The 20,814-nt window shown below is 36.5% G+C and overlaps 1 protein-coding gene across 3 annotated transcripts in view; it reads right to left on the reverse strand.

Moving 5' to 3' along the window:
* Window positions 1-20,814, reverse strand: part of CPED1 (cadherin like and PC-esterase domain containing 1) — a 147,897-nt gene that overhangs the window by 25,611 nt on the left and 101,472 nt on the right. For all 3 annotated transcript variants that reach the window (XM_032687428.1, XM_032687427.1, XM_032687429.1), the window contains exon 17: window positions 992-1,109. In XM_032687428.1, coding sequence (XP_032543319.1) covers window positions 992-1,109 — 118 coding nt within the window. The remainder of the gene's footprint in view (window positions 1-991; window positions 1,110-20,814) is intronic.

Below are 20,814 nucleotides of genomic sequence, written 5' to 3' on the forward strand. Positions count from 1 at the left end.
GTATAACACAAATTTAATATACGCCTCTGTTTCACATGATACGATCCATTCAGGCAGTTTCCACATTCCTGTAACTTTTTATTGATTATTCCATGTGTTTGTGCAAATTTACTACTGTGAGAAGTACAGATAAAGATAAAGAATACAGTTGGGTCAATAGACCATAAAGGAGTGTTAGGTTATTTTTCATTTCTATAATAAAGGATTGAACAAAGTTACTTACTGTCTAATACAGCAACAACTTAAGCTATGAATGACCACACACCTGAGTAGTTAAAGTACACCTGAATAAATCTTTATGCAACTGCGACCTTAACATGAGTACATGCCTGACATTCTGTTGTAATCTGAGTTCACACTAAACCAAAGATGTCTTGATTGCATTGCTTATTGTAGAATGTTTAACTTGTCCATCTTGTAGGTATAACTATATGTAAAACTAAAAACTGGTTTTGTGTCTCCAATATATAAATGGAAGTATAACATTCAAATGGATCAAAATGTTGTATTCTTTTTCTAAAGTTAATTTTTGAGTAGACAATACCTTCTATTTCAAATAAAACATCTGAGATTGGCTCAGTTGGTCTGAGCAGGGTTCTAATAATGGCAAGGTATGCCAAGATATCTGTATGGGCTATTCACTTAAGAGCTGGACTCAATGATCCTTGTTGTTCCTTTCCAACTCAGAATATTCTGTGATTCGGTGATTTTTATTTTAATTGGTTTCAACAGAAATATTTCTATGCATTGTAAAGGCTACATGACAATAACACAAGCAATGGTGGATCATTGATTAGAAACTTATTAACAAAACATTCTCACATAAACTAATTAACCTGATTTTAAAAATCAGTAACTGTTACAAGTGATTAGTTCAATTTATTGTGCATAGGTTAGTGCATGTCTATAGCAAAAAGTAAATACTGTTTCTAGTTCTTCTTTGATGAGGTGCATGAGTTAATTTTCAGAAGAAAGGGGATAAAGTACAAACCTTTTGTGTCTCCAGCTTCACAGGTCTTAAACACCGTCTGTGAAATTGCTGAGAGGTATTCATGAGACAGAGGTTGCAAGCCACAGGACTCCTCTGGGTGAATTTTGGAACCACAGTCCTGAATTAAATGAAATATGTGAAAATTACAGCAGTGTGCCCATCCACATAACTTTGAAATCCTCTTCAAGCACATTTAAAGAGGAAAAAAACATATTTGGGGTTGGTTCTGCAGTTCATTCATCCTTTATTCTTCAATATATAGCTTAATATGAAATTTATAATTCTTTTTCCATTCACACAAGGGTTTTGTAATAAATTATCCCAATCTACAGTAAACATACAAAATACTACATTTGCTAAAGACATAAGAAAATTTATTGAGGCAAACATATATAACTTTCACAAAATATTATATTGTCTCTACTTATAGTATATAAGTATATATACCATATATATATAAGTATATATAGTACAAACTGCATGAAAAATGGAGTGGACCTTTTTAGCTAATTGCAATGTTAATATTCAGTAATTCAAAATTTGCCTTTTTAAAAAATTGCATATGCTTAGCACTACTAATTATTTACAAACTACACAAACGTAAAGACACTTTTACTGGAGAGTGTCCATTTCAAGAAGGACTATTCTTGAAACATAAAGAATACTGAAATGCAATTTCTCCAAAAAGAACAAAAATATTTCATTAGTATTTTCTTCACTGAAGCACGCCAATTTCTATTTTCTAAAATGACATTAAAATTAATTTCACAATTGTCATATAATATCATTCACTGTTGCCATGAAATTATGCTACATCTAGGATGTTATGCCTAAATTACACCAATGAGAAAATTACAATTAAGTTCTAGTAGGGTGTAGGTGAATCTTGACAGTTAGTAGAATATGTGCAACTGATACAGATGGCAATATGAACACATCCTGGAATTTAGTAAATACTGGTAGTTCTTGATTATGCAATCAAAAAACCAAAGTGAAATAGTTGTCTCAAAATTATTCTGATCTCATTAAATTCCATGGTGGCAGAAACAAAAGTCTTCCCACTGACTTCAAGGGGTTAAGGTAATTTTTGTGCACACATAGGCAGAGAAATAGTGGGTATTTCTGGGTTGTCCTGTTCTCTGCTTAATCTCTGTATCTAGCGGCAGCTGTTATGACAAAAGGAATGGCATAGTATCTTCTAGTGTTAAATGTGATGCTGTCTTGGAGCCTCTGGGTCTGGACACACTGTACAGCTATTTGACAGTATTACTTCAAATAACATTAACAACAGAAAGTTCCTACCTTGCAGTAATACAATTTGCACAGGACTTCACAAGAAAGTCCAAAATTCCTGAATGTACTGCCATTGCTCTCAACACAGTGCCATAAAATAACAGGGATTTTCTTGTTCGTATCTCTGCCCAGGGTATGTATTTAAACAAACAAGATTTTTTTTAATTACATTTCTTTACCATTAACAGCAGTTTCATGTGGCTAGTTACCTACTAATTACAATCAATATGCAGGGAACTATGTCACTTTTGACTTTGTTGTGTTTTCAAAGTAGGCGAACCATGAATTTTAAAGGACGCTGTTTGTGTTTAATATGTAATTCACATCTAAACTATCAGGTCACAAGAGATTGTGAATCCCTGAACAAAGCTTATTTGTTTCATCTTTACCTTTGTAGGAGACCAATCCTTTACCATCACTGACATATTTAATATAATGTGCAGCTACAGATTTTACCACAGCTCTATCAATGTATGGCACATTAAGGGCTTTTCAAACTGCCTGCAGATTTTTTATTGTTTTTTGCAGGTGCTGCAGTGACATGAAATTTTTCTTACCTTGCCCAAAGATGAAACATCTTGTGATCTTAAGTATGTTTACAAAAGATCACTCATGGCAAAGATGAGAGCAAGACATGTAAACATAAATGATAGCTTCTGCTCTGTGTCTGTTCTCCCTGCAAGCCTTCATATTTGGATGGGAGATATAAGAAGGCCCTTGCAATGTCTGGACTAGAATCAAAGGAAAAATTCCCCTGCATTATGTACTTTAGTGCATATCTAGAATGACACTTTATAGGATTGATTTGGCAATTCATTTGGCATTTAACTAGTAAACTTTCTTTTATCTTTATGGAAGATCATCTGAACACTTGCAAATAAAAGAGGAATAAAGCTTTCTTCCCTATATATAGATAGCTTTTAGTCATCATTGGTTGATACTTAGAGAGTGAATATTTCTTCTGTTTGAAATGACAATTGTTTCTGTTTCAGACCACACTACAGTGAACCTGATTTTTCACAAAATTTTAGCCTTTAAAAGATCACAAAGATTTCTGAGCTTGCTACTTTACAGTTTTCTCAAACTACTAATTCATGTTATTTCATTTATTTATAGTCTGTGTGCCTGATTTAATAAGAATTTTGTTTGTTTAGCTCACCTTTCAATAACCACACACTATATTTCCTCTCAATTATATACTTATGTATATACATAAACATAATGCAGACTTAGTTTCACTCAGGTGCACGTTGATATTAAAAAAACCCCAAATCCAGAATCAGTTTTAAAATTGTATGGGGGAGACAGAGAGACAGGTAAACAAAGCATTATAAAGGTGACCCACACTCATGCAGCTAATATGGCATGAGTGTCATATAGCTAATACCATTATAGATGCAGTCATGCTTTAGATTAAGGAATCTAAATTAACTATTAATGGATTTTTAATTACTATTGTACCTTTTTACCATCTCCATCCTAATGAAAGAGTGATTACTCTGAAATTGCAGCAATTGCCTACAGACTAACCCCATAAACTTTCACCAAACTAGAAGCAGTTAAAAAGAGAGAAAGTAAGCAGCCTGAGACTTCCCTGGGAAAAGTCTTATCAAACAAAGGACAAATGGTCTATCTGTGCTTGTTTGAACAGTCGGTGCTCCAGCAGTGACAGAGCATCACAAAAAAATAAAGTTACTTTTAGCATCTGCAGCTGCTGCTACCTGTCATCTCAAAAAGGCATTTTAAAGAGAAAGGTAGGATTTTCAGCATTTTTCTGGAATAACCCAACTCTGTCCATTTCAAGCTGTTGCTAAATCTATAATTTTTGGTGGAAGTAGACTTATGTTAATGAATTGAATGCTTTGGAAACTCCCACCCAGGATGACTGTATCTGGACTGTACTGTAGACTGAGCAAGGTCTTCAGTTTGGTCAATAATAGTTCTTGGTGCATTTGTATGAAAACCCCTAGCAATCAAAAGGAGTGGTGGGCTCAACATTTTGAAAACCAGGCAATTTCTGCATTTCTGAAACTGTACCCAGCCCAAATCACTGAAGAGTACCCCTACAAGTCTAATAAAGGATCAGAGTATCAGAATGTTTTAAGCTAAACAACAAGAGAAATATAACTAAGCTCACAGGAATTCATTTTAGCATTGCATACAACCAACATGTAGCCAAAATCCTGCCTTTTTCTTACATCCAGAGCCCATGCATGTCTGGGAACTAATGGATGAGATAAACCTCATTGAGTATTCTTGGTAAAGAAGGGAGGAGACCTCCCCACCTGTCAGTTCTGCCCCTGCAGTGCCACAGCCAGCGTTGCCCATCAGCCCAGCTACCTCCCCTCAGGCACCACAGCCCTGTCTCCTCTCACGGTGCTGCCAGGACTGCCTTACTCCTTTTGACTGTTTGCATTTTAGACATGACAGAACAAAACTTCATGTGAAAGAGCTAATTTAGAACACTTTTCTGTTGGCCTTTGTAGGCTCACTGACTTAACTTTATTTGATCTGTTTCTGTTTTAGTTGACCTGAGTTTCTCATGAAATCCTTTCATGTCTCTTTAGTCCATCTTTTTCTACTATTTTACACGTAACTAAAACTGGATGAAAAGTGATTAAAAATGATACTATAGAAGGAATTTTAATAAAGTTAGTCAAAGAGTGAGCTCATGAAATAGTGAAACTGTATCTTATTGCTAGGGCATAAATTGTGAGCAGACGGATTAGTTCCACTCTATCAACTTTCTTAATATGGCAGTAATAAATGAAGGAACAGTTGGTATATTGACTTCTATTCAACTGTCTCCCTCTGTCTGGCTGCATTATTCAGTGATAGATGAACCTCCAAAGATTCAGAGCTTCAGGCTGGTTCAGTTCAACACCCAAACTGACTAGACTGAACTGAAACTCATGGGTGTACAAAACAGGTATAGAGATCTCTCATAAGGAGAGGCATTCTTACAAGAAATTTCAGTACATCATTGCTTTTGACTGGGATATAATGACTATTGTTAGCCATCAAGCACTGTCTAAGACATAGATGAAGACATTGCCTACATCAAAAGACACACAAAGTCATAAAACAGAGAATACAGGATTAATGGGATGAACTGATGGAGTAATGTGCTGCAACTATGTTTTAAAGGAAAGAAACTGCCACCACTGTATTTTTTAAGGAACCTAATGTGTTCCATCTGCAAAAATTAGATAATAGCTCCCCAATGACCCCAAAGACACTGTCATAAATAGCACGTTAAAAGACTACAAGATGCTCAGTTCCACACAGATCTGGTAGGGACCATAAAAACACTTTAGAGAAGGAGTCTGGGCACTCACAGATTTGGAATACGCAGTGCACAGACATCAGCAGGAGTCCGGGAAGGATATGAAAAGCTGGACATACTGACAACATTGTCGGGCATGGTGGAGACATCAGAGAACAGTTTGAAATGTGGACAAAGTACAGTCATCAGTCTAAATTGCTTTCAAGTTCTTAATGGAACTATTCATGTTGTTGATATAATTAATATTACTGTGTCTTAAGAATACCCTGAACTGTGTGATTTTTCTCTCTCAATCACAGACTTATGTATATAAAATTTTCTTTAAGAATAATGTCATATGCTTTAACCAGTAGCAGAAGAATTTCATAACTACACAGTATCTTTACTAATTGCTAAAGAACTTTTGAAAATTCCAGTAGATGCCTCTCTACAAAGACAACTGACTCAAAGCTCTTACAATTTATGGACAAATAAATTTCATCTTGATACTAAAGCAGATGCAGTGGCTTCCTCTGTACTGAGAATGCCAACCTCACAGAAAGCTAAGAAACTGTTTTGAGAAATAAGCACTATCTATTAAGAAAAAATATTACAAGTTTCATATCACTTTTTAAATATCTTTTACATGTATGGAGAATATAAAAGGATCCTTTTCTTCTATGGATGATTTTGATTCAATTTCATTTTACATGGATATGATATCAGTTAGACCCTATCTGCCTTCCTGCTTCCAAACACTCAATAGATCCAAGTTCTGCGTTTGTGAGCTAAAAAGCACAACTCTTAATCTAGCAGAGTCTTGTGAATTAGGACTCTGAACTGCTCAGAGATCCATCAGAATTAGTTGAAGTAAGACAACTGAATGTAAAATCCAACTCCATTAAGAATAGAATAATATAAACGTAAATTTTGGAAAATGTTTCAAATTGTACCTAAATATAATTACAGAGGCTTTTTTTTCCAGTATTGGTTACTAACATCTGCATGGATTTTTCAAGTGCTTTCTTAGCATACATGTTTTCCTCATGCAGTTAATGCTATTTTTCCCAAGCAAGAACAGTGATGATTTCCAGCTTGTATGTTTTATAAACAAAGTACACAAAGGAAGAAAAAAAAGGAATAAAAAGAATTTTTTATTCTAAAAATAAAGATAAAATAGGGACAAGTAATAGCAGATAAAGAGAGGCATTTTGCTGTTTACATCCTGCTGGTTTTTAGTTTAAAAAGTGATATGGTACTGCTGACCTGAAGACTTTAGGAGCTGCATCAATTTTGGATTTTCACTTAGTCCTCTTCTTTATCCCCCTCTTTTCTCAGTACAAGCTCTGAATGTGAACTGATTTGAAGTTTGCCAAGTCCACTATCTGAAAGCAGGGAATAGCTTGAGAAAACCATGTGCTTTGACAGTGCAAGAAGTAAATATTTTATGTGATAACCAAAGGAATTGTTAGGTATTTATGATTTTCTCAATAAAGTGCTGATGTGATTGTGACTGTTTTCCCTGCTAATTAAGTAAAAAACGTACTATACTAGCTGGGAAATCCCACAGCCTTGTGGCTATTTTTAAGGAGTATTCACAGTTATTCGTTGTATGGCATTCACAGTTCACATTGCAGAGAGATGTGAACCTTCCCCCTTCCTATGTGCAAGAGGTGCTTGAGCTCTAGACTTGTCCCTTTGATTTTAGACTAAGACCTTTATATCACAGCCATGGAAGACACAGCAGAACTTCTCAAACTGAACAGTTATCATTACATTCAGAAAGTATGAAAGGGGATGAGAGAAAGAATGAGTTGAAAAGCATTACTGTTCCTTCATGAATTCTGAAATTGAAATACTCTAAGAATGAATTCAATGCATTGAAAAAACATATGTGAGCCAAGGACTCAGTCCAGTGAGCTATGCATCTGCCAACACTACTGTTAAAGCTGCTATTTGCAGTATCAAGGCTTGCAGAGATGAACTAATTTTTTAGGGTATACCATACCAGAGGTACTTCCTTCTCACTTCTAATACCAAATGCTTTAGACCTTGAAAGAATATCTATTAACTTTATTTAGGGCCTGGGGTATAGTGAGGTTAGGATTCCAAGGAGAGATTTAGGATGTTTGAGTCCAATTCACAACTCTGCCTCTTATTTTCTGTATCTTGTAGCTTCATCCAACACTACTCACCCTTGTAATGTATCATCTCAAAAGTCTGAGTTGCCACAATCCTCCTAAGTGCCTATTTTCCTCCAGTGGGCATAGGTAAAGCCACCCATAGCTCACAGAGCTAACAGAGTTTAAAAATGCCTTTGCCAACACTGCTTGATCTTACAGGTGTTGTCAGGACGTTACTGGGAGTGGGCAGTACATAAACATTAACTGGTATTTCCCTGGGAGAACATTTCCCTATGATATAGGAAACATAGTTTAAAGTCCCTCTTTGAAATGACTTGCTGCAAAGATTTCAGTTCACTCTCCTAATGTTTTCCTTCCAGTTAAGGGGCTACAGGCTATTCTGGGCAGTTGTCTCAGTCTCTCCCAAGGAAGCTGTTTGCATTTGCTTTGTACATACAATTAAATACTGACTTGTAAAGAGCCTTGAAGTAGGTACTTAGATCCCTGAGAGAGCATGTGGCAATTCACACTGAAGGACAGATTCTCCTGTAACCCAACAGGATATATAACTCCCACAGAAATGTAAATCTAACATCTATTTCTTTCTGTATTATTTTCTGCAGAGCAATACATCTGACATCCTAATCACTGTGCTGGCATGTGGAGAATCTTGTTTTTACAAGCTGAAGTCTTCTATTTCAATTTTTAAAAAGGGTTGTACTCAAATGCTTCTTTTGGTGTGTACTTTCTTCCCCTTAGTTATATCAGATGCTTTACTAAAAAACATATTAAACCTTTCTCTGCAAGCTCTACCTCACTAACACTCCCTATACCGTGCGAAAGGAACCTTGTTACAGTGCCTGGACATGGCCTGTTTCCCTAGGCCTCATGATGCTAAAATGTATCTCTCCCCAATTGATTGTTCTGCATTCTCCTGCACATTTCCTGAACATCACAAAAGGAATGTAACACTACTTTTTTTCAGCAAAATATTAATGATGAATAGTAAACTGGTGACTGCCAAACAGGATGAAAAGAAGAAGAAGAAGAAGAAGAAGAAGAAGAAGAAGAAGAAGAAGAAGAAGAAGAAGAAACATTGGGATTTCCTTGCTTATTCTAAATTGACCCAAATGACTGAAAAGGTATTAGTGAGCCATGGATGGACTGAAGGCAAGATTTCAAGAGGTTTGTTACCTTGGGGAAGCAGACAAAAACAAAGCTAAAGAAATAATAAATACATGGACTAGATATATTCATAAAAAAACCCCCAACAAACAGAACAGTTTGTTACTTGATTTATTTATGTCATGTTGGCTTCAGGGCAAATTAAAATGGTTTTTGTTCAAGGAATTACTGCACACACTGTTTTATACAGAAATTCTGTTCTCTGTGGCATACTAGGTTTTGGAATACACATCAGAATCCCCACATGGTCTGGGGAACATTGAGGAAGCCACTAAGTAGGAGATTTCTGAAACTGTTTTCCTAGACAGTGGCAAAAAATCCAACGAGTTCCTGCCTTTCATGTAAAAGTAAGTGCCTACATATGCGTGGAGTCTTCACTTTAACGGAAAGCACACTTGTATCTGGTGGACAGCAGGAGGTATTTCCCTTTGCATACGTACAGATTGCACTGATGCACATGTTTGAAGAGCCAGAGCACATGGCCAGCTTCGTGCAGCCATGGGCTTTGATGCTGGCTGTCTTTAATCTCCCTGTGTCTCAGGGAACACACGGGGTCAGATCCTGAGAGGAGTCATGTTGAACACTCGAGTCAACTCCCCAAAGCTAAACACCCCACTTCAGAAAACAATATCCTTGGTGAAAGAACCTAAACTCACTCTCAAGTGAGAGTGTTCCAAATGGTTTCTCTGCTCAAGCGTGCACTGAAAAATATCACCCACCTATAGAGGGTTAGAGGGACACAGGGCAGTGCCATTGGGTCAGACATGAGCTGAGCCTGGAGAGGTCTTTTCTGCAGAAGGCCGTCTCATCTGAATGGTGCTAAGAAGAAAAACATCTGAAATGGGTGTGCCCTCATTGCAATGCCCCCACTCTGGGCAAGGATGATCCCTATACCTTGTGCTTTCCTGGTAGCTCAGTGGGAGGCAAGTCATAGTGGCTGGCAGTTTTGCAAGCAGCTGCCTGACCCTTCTGTTTTGGCTCTGTTTTTAAAAGGACCTTTGACAAAGGTCCCATTTCTGAATAATCAACCTCTGAGGCTTTTCTGGCCAAATATCAGACCCTTCTCTTATTAAGACATTAGGTTGTTCATTTATATGAGTTAAGAGACCTTGAGAAAGTATATTTTTAGAAAGAGAGCATTTAGACAAATCTTTCTAACTGTAACCAGCAAATATTTTATAAAAAACCTATTACTGGTGTAAGGTTTAGAGCCTTTTTGCAAACATAACAAAATGTGAGGGTTAAAACTAAGAATGTCTAAATGATGCTAGAGAAAGCATTCATGCAAATGTCCAGAACACATAGGCAGTGCATGGATAGGTCTCCATTTCACACTACATGTAACTCCCATTGAAGCCACTTATATTCAGAAGGTGATATATAAGCCTATGGTAGTGCAGAAAGGATGACTATGCCTTTTTTCTATATGTGTGAAAGAGAGCGAGAAAATGGGAAGATTTAAGAAGTGGTGGATGGGGTTTTTTCTACTTTTTTTCCTTTTCAGTTTAAAGCTTCAGTAAAAATAAAAATACCTGAAAGGAAATCAGTCAACATTATTTGAGATTAAAGTTTCTTGGACAATGCACATAATGAAGACTATATCAAACCAGAAAAGATAAATGTATTTACAGGCAGAATCTGGTTATCATTTATATTTCCCTTATACCACACTGTGGCTTACCATAAAAAGAATGAAGTAATTGGAGGACTGATGTGACTTTGAAAATCAATATGTATTTAATTGAAAAGAGCCTTTGAGCTAGAATATTTTCCTTGCTGTCTAATAGCTATGTCCAGCAGTAAATTTCACATATCCCCAGATACTTGTTTAATATACACAGCTGGGAGACAGGAGTAAGACAGGCAAATTTGTTTTCCTAGAACACCTACAAATCTAGCCATGTAATAATTTATTTTCTAAACTATAATGGTGTCAAAATTGACTCTAATGAATGTGCAGCACACTGGCTGCTATAATCGCAGAAGTGAATTTCATGGGTTTTTATTAAGCACGATCTTTTTCAAAAGATACTGATTAAAGGTTTGCCTTCTGGTGCACAGCAGACTGAAAATGCAGCCTCCTTACAGCTTGATGGCTTACTGAGCAGCAGACTGCATGCAGGTAGCTTTCACACATGGACAGAAACAGATTGCATGCAGTTAGTGCCAAATGAGCAGACTGAAGTTAGAATTCACCCTGCTTTCTCCAACAGCCTGCTCGCAGTAATTTACTACTACACACCCTTTTCATTCACCTAAAGTAATAAAGCAGCCACTAGTTGAACAAGGTTGCCCTCAAAAAAACCATCTAATTACTTCTGAAACCTGAATAATGGGCTTAGTGACGATATTTATTCTACTGCACAAGGCACGATAAGTGACGCTGAGCTGAAGTCTTACTCTGATCAACACTGAGATTACATTATCCCAGAGATAATATAATTTAAAATTAAAATTAAAAACTTAAAAATTGGCATTTAGGCTCCCTCAACAATGTATTAAGGCAGTGAATTACAGCTTATTAATCACCAAAGTTCCTCCAACCTACACAAATATTTTTATACAGTAATTCATTCTCCCTAATAGATAGATGTCTGGAAGATTTCTGTGATTCACTTCGAGTCTGGAGAGCAATGAAGAGGCAGATAATGCAGCCAGTGCAGCACCACAAACATAAATGAATCAAAGTGACTCAGGTTGTTTTCACTGAAATGTCAGAAACATGTTAACAACTCTTTTTCTTGCAAGGACAGAGGCTACACTTGGATTTGGGCAATTTTCCAGGCCCAGGTGGAACCCACTCACCAAGATTCAGCACTTCAAAGAAATAACTGTGTGGAGCTTAAGACTCCTCCACCTTTCATATGTATTTTGAGTCAGCCTGTGAGGTGTTTTGTGTTTAACTTTCTTGTGTCCACTAATAAAATGAATTACTGTAAATTTAGGCTTCTGGTGACATGGAACAAGTTTTCCTTCAGCAAAGTAGGGATGGACAGCAAACCCTCCCACATTTATCACTACATTGTTTTTCTGACTGAAAAGGACTATTTGATTACAGGCAATGCTCCCTAAGCAACTCTAAAATCATGGATTCAATATTATCTTATTATTTCAATATTTTTGCCTTAGGCAGATGAACAGTCTAGCTGACAGATTGCCTTTGACCTGCCCATACTCCTAGTCATTTACCAGCTATTTTTCATTTTCCTACTCTTCCTCAGTAGGAAGAGTAAGATACTGGATATCTCTAACAGAAATTTTTCTCAGAGTGTCTGCCCAGTAGTAACTCAGCAAAAGCCATACAAATCTTGAACCAATCACACAGACCAGCTTCCCTCCAGTGTCAGCTCTTTTCCATGCGATAAAGGGCTGCCAGACCTTATTGTGGACATTGAGACTCTGGCCTTACAGCAGACTGGGCTGTTGCAGAAAACTAAAATATTTCCAGTTTGAATCAGAGGATGTACTACAGACAAAAGAACGGAGATAATGGAAGGGCTCTATTCCAGCAAATATTAGATTACAGTGTACTATGATATAGCATATATATATCTATGATATAGATATATATATGATATAGCATGTAGTAGATACCATTATGTACTGTATACTGTAATCTGTATTAGATACATGATAGTAATTTAACAAAGGTTAAATTAATTATTAGTGCAAGGATTAGTGCAAGTGCTTTTACTTCATTTGAAAACTTCTTGGTTTTTTCAAAAAATATTTTTATATTATCAACATGAGAAAGACAGTAAGAATGCTTGAGGGAAGGTCAGAATGGGGAAAGGTAAAACACAAATACAGGTTAAATGAACAGCAAATTGTTTTCTTTGGACACACGGCTGTCTAGATGTGCCATGTTATGGCAATTGAATAGAATTGCTTAAATGATTGTTTGCATTTGCTAAAAAATATTTGGAAATGCTTTGAAATGCCTCTGTTTTGCAATATTAAACCTACCTTCTATTGTGTTGAAAGAATAACAGGAGGAAACAGCTCAAGATCGGCTGCTAGTCTGAAAGCTCTGCATTACTATTTTCATACTAAAGAGCGAACTAAAAAGAGAACATGTAATCCATGAAATATAGCTTACCATTTTGCACTGAAAAATGTCCATACAAAGACTGATCTTAATAGAACCCCATATAGAGATTATGGTAATTAAATAATCTCCTTCAAAACTGATGAACTTCTGCATCTAACATACTGGGGAATGGAAAGGTACTAATGTCCAACAAATTACCTCAATGAAGCTATGAAATCCCAGACATGCAGAGGCTCCAAATAGCCTTCACATTGCCAAGTTCAAGGCTTAAGGATGATCTCGCTTTCTCCTGGTAAAACAGCATAAACCCCTTCACTGTATCAGAATGCAAAAGCAAAGCTTCATGTAAATGAAGACTGGACTTGATGATCTTGTAGGTCTTTTCCAACCTTAACAACTCCATGATTAAATGAGATTTGGATATGCTGTAAGGCATTTCATGTAAAGCAAAAAAAGCTCTCTCAGTCCTATTTTGCCTGTTCTCACCCTCCAGCAACTGATTGAAGTTCTGAGTTGAAGCCAAACGAAAGCTGTGCTATCATTATTTATGAGTGCCAGTGGTCCCCTGGCAGTGTGCCACTCATAACCAGTTTTTACAAGAAGTTGGACATTTCCCAAGATATTTTTTGCCTGTCTTCTGATTGACCTTGGAAGCAGCTGTTGAGTGCAATTATCTCAAAGGTCTGCAAGACTAATGAGTACCTCTCTGCAGCAGATGCAGCAAGTTACAAAAGTAATTTCTATCCTTTCTCAACACTTAATAGTGAATGCCTCGAATGCCAGGAGCTAATGCAAAGTCTAAGTTCCCCAAATACTCACGTTTGCATCCTACCAGATACAACTCACATATATAAGAAGTTTTTTTTCCAACAGAGCAACTCTTTAGATCTACTTGTCCATCTTTTCTGAAGTACAAGCTCCTTATCTTAAGCTTTCTTCACACAGACAGTAATAGTATTAAAAAAAAATACAATGTCAAACTATGATATACTGTCAGAAAGAGGACAAGTTAAGTGAAAGCATGCTGATCATAACTATTGTGATTTTATCTGGAATAACTTGCTCTTGCAACATGCACATGTGCAGTGTTTAAGGGTTGTCAACCACATGCTTTTGTTCCACATCTGTCAACTAAGACCAGAGATCTGTTTGCCCAGTGTAGCACTCTGGAACATTACAATACTCCCACAAGTATTTCTGGCTTACAAAGCAAGAAATGGGTTACCTTGATGCTGTGGTATGTTCATCTGTGTTTTATATGTTACAGTTGTAACACTCTTCATATTTTATAAATTTAGAAATTGCCCTATTTCAATTAATCAGCTTTTGTTCTGCTGTGCATAAAGAGCCTGGCTCCCTCTTCTTGTCCATCTCCTCTTACACAGGAAGACTGCTATTAACTATCATGGAAACCTTCTACGTGCTGGGTTAAAAAAGACCATCTCCCTCAGCCTCTCCTCTGAAGGCAACTGCTGCAGGCCAAATGTGCTCTAAGGGCTTTCTGTACCTGATGGTGCTGAAATTCAAGGTAGGAAAAGGCATTCCTCTAGCTTTGTCAGCGTAGGTTGATTAGTAAATATTCTGGGAATTGATATGCCAGATTAAGCCCAGCGGAAAACATTGATGATTCTATGACTCTCATGAGAAGTGCTGAGACGTAGGAGATGCAAGTTCAAATCTTTTATTTACTGATTGATGCGAGTTCAGTTAGTCGTTTAAGTAAAAAATCTACAGTGGGATAAGCAGTGACTAACTCTAAAGTAGGGGTTCATCTATCATGGGGATTCTGCTCCACTTTAAGTAACTGTTTCATAGATTTAAAAAGAAACAAAACAACAAACCAATAAAAATCTGCAATGATTGCAGACTGGCAAATCCTCTATTTGATGTTAATCCTATTTTAAACTCCTTAGATTAATATGCAGCTTCAACTAAACAAGGAGATGTAATTTAGCACTTACTTGGACTTCACAATGAACTGGTTATCAGTCACTGTTCTGGTGTATAAAGACATGATATTTTTAGCAATACGTAACTAAAAATATGTATTCAATTCCATCAGCTTCTGTTTTCTTCATTATGGAAATGGACACGGTAGCTCCATGCTTTACAAATATTTCTGATTTGTATAGTATGACATCAAGTGCTACTAGTTAGAGACTAGCAATAGCATGAAGCTTTACAAAATCACACATTAAGAAAAACCTACCGCAAACATACCTGCGGTTTCAGAGAAGGGCTTAGCAATCAGTCACTACAACTGAAGTGTCCTAAATAGTAAGAGTATCAAAGAAAAATGTGTTTCTTCATCTAAAAAGTTGACCCAGTAAATTAATCAACAGCCTGTTCATGGAAAGCCATGTGTGGCAGCTGTGCAGATAACAGAGGAGTAGGCTCCTTGGCTGTCTATTTACTCACCAGAACTGCTTCCTCCAGACAATCCTCTCTTTCTTACAAAGAGTAACTAGCTAACAATATGTTTATGGTTTAGTAGAGCGATTCCTCAGCAGGATGGAGAGATGAGATGTGGCAAAAATTCCCTGTTCAGTACCAGGAGATGGAGCAAGCAGGTGTAGGGTGACATCCTACTCTCACTAAGTACATACATACTTCCCATTCATGTCTTCCTTCTTTAGGATCATAGGATTAAGGCTGGGCACTTGTATAGGTACTTTGCTGGATTGAGAACAACCACTTCAGTTCCTGCAATTGCTGCTGTTACAGGCACAGAGCCTTCTCTCTGTAGTGTTTTTATCATAAGAGCCCCTTTTCAGAGTATCCACGAAACTCATTTTTTTCTGAAGCTTCAAGATAGTTTGCAAAAAATATAGAAAGGCAGCGTACAAGCTCAGTGAATGCCTTTTTTCCCATCATCACCTCAACTATAATTTAAGTGATCTTTATCTCTGATCTTTGAGAAGGAGGAGAATAGGCTTGCTATCGACTTCAAGAAAAGCTGTTTTCTGTAATGTCATGGTGGCATGTGTTAGATTCTACAATTCACTTCCTGGAGGGTTATCTTACTCCATTCACTTCACTGAGGACTCTGAAGAACTAATGCTTTAGCTCAGGCATCTGAGAGAGATGCTCAGATTTGAAAGGGATGAATAATTCTCTCCATTTTGTTCAGGGGATCTTCAAACACACTACAGATATAGGTAATTGAAACAAATATGAACATATTCAGGATGACTATAAAATCCAAAGTTGTCTTAAATTTTTTAACTATAACAATTCATGACAGAGATAAGCTACTGACACAAGAGTATTGTATCATTGATATCTTGGCATGTGAATCGATGCTTTGTCCCGTATTCCTGTTTAAGTTATGTGACAACAGCTGAAGGCACCTTTAGTCAAAGAACTGACAGAAGCAGCTCCAGAAGTTGATTTGGATTGTGCCAAAATAAATATTCTTCTAGAGGAACCAGAAGAGTGCCCATTTGCCACAGAGGGAATTTACTGTATCCTGTTAACGCACATGTTCCCAAGAAGAGCTGATGCAAAGAGAATGCTCTTATCAAGAGGAATTAAATTAATTTAGGTCCTTTTCACTATAAATTAAGTTTCCAATCTTCTTAAAGTCCAGCATTTGCTCATCAAGTAAGAGGGTCAAAACCACATCCAAAATTAAGTGTATGATGTGCTCTTTCCATCCTGACAGATATCTAAAGTAAGACTCAGACACCATACAGTTCTTTCTTTTTCCCAGGAAAGAGAATTTTCCAGATGGTCCTTACTTCCTTTCAAGCTTGGTATTTATAGATTAAAGGACACTTTTGAAAAAGCCTTTTTGGCAGGCTGGAACTTAAAAACTCAAAAGAATAAAAAGTGTATTTTTAAACTTCTATATTGTATATTAATTTGCCATGCTGTTCAAATTATTCTATTACAAAATAATAAAATAAAATAATATTTATGGATCAGCTTTTATATTTCAACTGCTTTTGAACAACTAATAATGATGTTCACACCTAAAGGTAGGGAACAGTCACAAAAGTATGTGACTGGAGCAAAGCTTCATAACTTTATAAGGTGAGGAGTGAATACTGAATTTTTATTTTATAGAGACTAGAGACAGAGCCTTCAGTCTTATCACTAGTGGGTTTATTTCTCTATCATTTATTTAAATTCTACATTGCATTCCTAACAGATGACAAAACCCTGGATGACGGGTAAAACCTCAAGCCATATAAAGAAAAAGTAAAAAAATCCCTCACAAATTTATACTTTCAAATAAAATTATTATGGGAAAAGTGGTTTTGCTGCTCAATTTCCTTCATCACCAGTCTTCTTCCCCCTGACTCCCTCTCCATATTCTCTTCTTTCACTTCCTTTTCCAAAAAAAACTTTTATCCAAACATCATATTACCTCTATGATGATTTGACCCTGTGTTTGTAAGAGTTTTAGGAATCCTCAGTGGTTAAAGAGTCAGATCCAACACAGGTCCAATCCTTTATAATAATACACTTTATTTCTGCTGAAGTATATGAATACAGACTATTCAGCACCTCACAAGTCCTCAACCTCAGAATTCACAAAGTCACACCAACAGTTATGACTTCAGGTTTGAACTACATGTATCTCACATGCTAGCGAATGCAACTAACATCTTGCTAAAGGAGTTTGCACCACGTTCCGTACCTCCTGTGAACATGAGACTCATGTAACTTTGAATGCATGACTTGTTTTTGTCAACCGTATTTTATCTAGGTTGCTCAGGTTGTAAGTTACAGAGAATAGATTTCATCTGATCAAATATTTAGAGCTGTAACACAGACACTACTCCTTTACAGCTAAGCCATTCAGATAAGAGAGATCAGCTGAACTGTGCCTTAAAACTGCTGATTTTCCCCAGTTGATTTTATAGGCATCCCAAGGAACTAGGTCACATTGTTGAAAACAGAAGTAAGGTAAGATGGATCCCATACACAGTGTACAGACTGAGAAAACACTTGGGTCACAGAAGACTTTCTCTTCCATCTCACCATCATATTTCCATTTTTACAAAGAGCATGGACCAAGCAAAATATTTGGTACCAAGGGTCAGTGTAAGCTGTCAGCTCCCAGAGCACCCATCAAAAATGCACACAGTAGTTCTTCAAGTACCATGTGAGCTCTCTGACAACTCATTGTCAAACAAATGTCTTTTAAGGCTGTTACAAAGCACAGAGGAAAGCCACACATCTGTCTTCATCTTTCCTGCTGTAAGAAGAGTGGGCAGCAGAAGATATCGTTAATAACAACCCAAATATAAAACTTAGCGGTCCACAGTACACAGCACTTTCTTTCTGTAGGAGAAGTAGTCAAAGAACATATGAGCTTCAAATGGGCTTGGAAACAGCTAATAGTGAGCAATAAGCCACCATAATGAAAAACACAGCTTTGAAGCTAAACTGAAAACTGTACTATTTTCAATATCTTGCTTTCAAAGGCAACAATAAAATGCATTTTGAAGAGATTATATGCTTTCACATTTCTTTTTTGGTGGATTTACATATTTTTCTGTGCTTCTGTCTAAAGTTGATTATTAGTTTAATTTATTGGAAAACAGAAAAATCAAATTCCTATGGAGTTTGGTATATCTTTGATTTACAACTCAGTTTTCCATCTACTCTTTGCTGAAACCAGCCACAAAACACAGAATTAATGAAGTAGAACAAAACAACTACAATGTTCCACTTTGTTTTCTGAAACACTATTTTTTTCTAGCAGAGGCCTCTGTATTTATTAATGAACCTTTCAGACAGAGCCTGGTCTAAAATGCCTCACCCTAATTTGGCCAATCAGGCATTCAAACTGTCGAATTTACAGAACAGGGAGTAGTTTCTTTCCTAACCTAAGCCCTGTTGGAAAGAATTAATAAAGGAGGTGTGGGTGATGTATTGACTCTGCTTCTCTGGATTTGTGCCTGGAAGAGATCTCTGAATATGTCCCTTGGCTAAGGACATCATGATTTGACCTACCTGGACCAAACACCAAAGTTGCACAATAAAGCCTACTGCTATTTTGGCCTTCCATAGCTTTTGCCAGCAGGATCTTCCCATACAGAAGGACCAATTTGACAATTTTAAATCTCTATGGTTAGTTTTGAAGTCTTATCTATGCTTAAATATGACACCCATTAATTTTTGTAATTAAAGTCAACATTTTTGCTGGATAGACCAAACATAATTGTGTCAATTGAGACTGTTTGTTCTTATTGCAAATATAGAAACCTTGAGCCTTCCTTCACTGGATTACAGCATCAGTAGAGTGAAGTGTGTTTAGGTAAAATCTCTAACACAGTGTTACAAAAGGAAAATAGGTAGCCTAACATGCTCCTGTTTGATGTGTATGCAATCACAGTTCAAATTTTATTTTCAGAAACAACCAGATAGATTCTGCTTCTAATAAATTAACAAGGATTTTAACAAGATATGGTCAGCTCTTCTGGTATCTATGTGTATCATCAACAAAATTTTTTAAAAAATCATTATTTCAGTATTTGCATGTGATTACAGGTCTTCTTTTCATGGCTGCTTTTTTTTTTTACTGTTTTATTTCTGTCCTATTTCTGTTCTGCTGTTGCAGAAGAACAGAGCTTTACATACTCTGGCTTTGTTCAGCACACTAGAACTTAGTATAAGTTTAACACATGTAACACAGCTGATGTTAATAGACATAAATGTCCCCTAAAGTAGTTTTCCATATTTATGTTGGAGCAGATGTTTTACCTCTTTTTGTGTCCTTGGACACTGGCCATTCCACAAGACTTTAACTGAGATACAATAGGAACTGTGTGGTTAAAATATGGTTTGTTCAGCAAATGTATCTTCTTTTCAGTTGGATTTACCACTGATAGGAAAGAATAGGAAAAATAATAATTTTCTTCCATTGTGCACAGTTGACCAGAAATGCAGAAAAAGTGTAAGATGTTTCCTAAGACTGTGCTGCAAAAATGAAGTTATATTAGAATGTCACCTCTTGTGACCATATATAGTTTCTCATACTTGTGCAAAGCAGCTACGTTCAGATAAAAAGAGTATTTCAAACAAAACACTTTTCTCTGTCTTCTCAGTTTGGTGTTATGAACCAAATACTTACAAAAATTTTTCTGGAAATTTTAATGAATATTGATTAGGCTGAATTTCTGGAAAAGCAGTAGAGCAGCAGTACATAATCGGACATTACTTTTCTAGGAAATAAAATATGTTGTCTGAAAATGTTTTCTACTACATCACAGTTCATTAATTTAAACCAGGTAGACATAATAGTTTACTTTGAACAATGGATTTAAGTAATTGCTTTCTTTCTTTTTTTACTGTTATGTAAATCATAACACCAGAGTTCTGTTGACCTCCAAGAACCTCATAATTCTTCAGCAATCATAAATGAAGTCTTTATTCTAAAACCCAGCTTCATTTTGAGTTAAAATCTGTATCATGAGTTTGTCTTCAATTCAGTGACTTCTTTTTTCAAGCTCTGTCTTCATTTCCCTAATGTCCATATGTATGCTGACATTGCTCCATAACAGAATGTTTACTGGATCAAAAACAAGGGAAAAGTCTCATTGTTCTAATGATGGCATCCATCCCAAACTGTATTAGCTACAAATAATTGCTTCCTATTGCTCTGTTGGCAAGGAACATCCTGGTTTAAAACCCTCTTGACCTTTAATTTACAGAGCAAAGCAATTGTGAGCAAGATTTCTGGCAATAAAAAGCCTCTAAATTATACTTCTCTTATTTCACTGCTTTAAAACTGAACAGAAAGAGAAGTTCTTAAGCTCAGATATGTGAGCAAATCATTAGCAGATCTATTTTGTTTCCAGTTTAGGCTTACTAAATGTAGCATGGCACAGCTCTTTACAAAAAGAATCTGAGTTGTGAGAATCATGGACACACAAAGCAGGATAGAAACCCA

The sequence above is a fragment of the Chiroxiphia lanceolata genome, chromosome 5 (genome assembly GCF_009829145.1).
Source record: "Chiroxiphia lanceolata isolate bChiLan1 chromosome 5, bChiLan1.pri, whole genome shotgun sequence".
NCBI classification, from domain to species: Eukaryota; Metazoa; Chordata; class Aves; order Passeriformes; family Pipridae; genus Chiroxiphia; species Chiroxiphia lanceolata.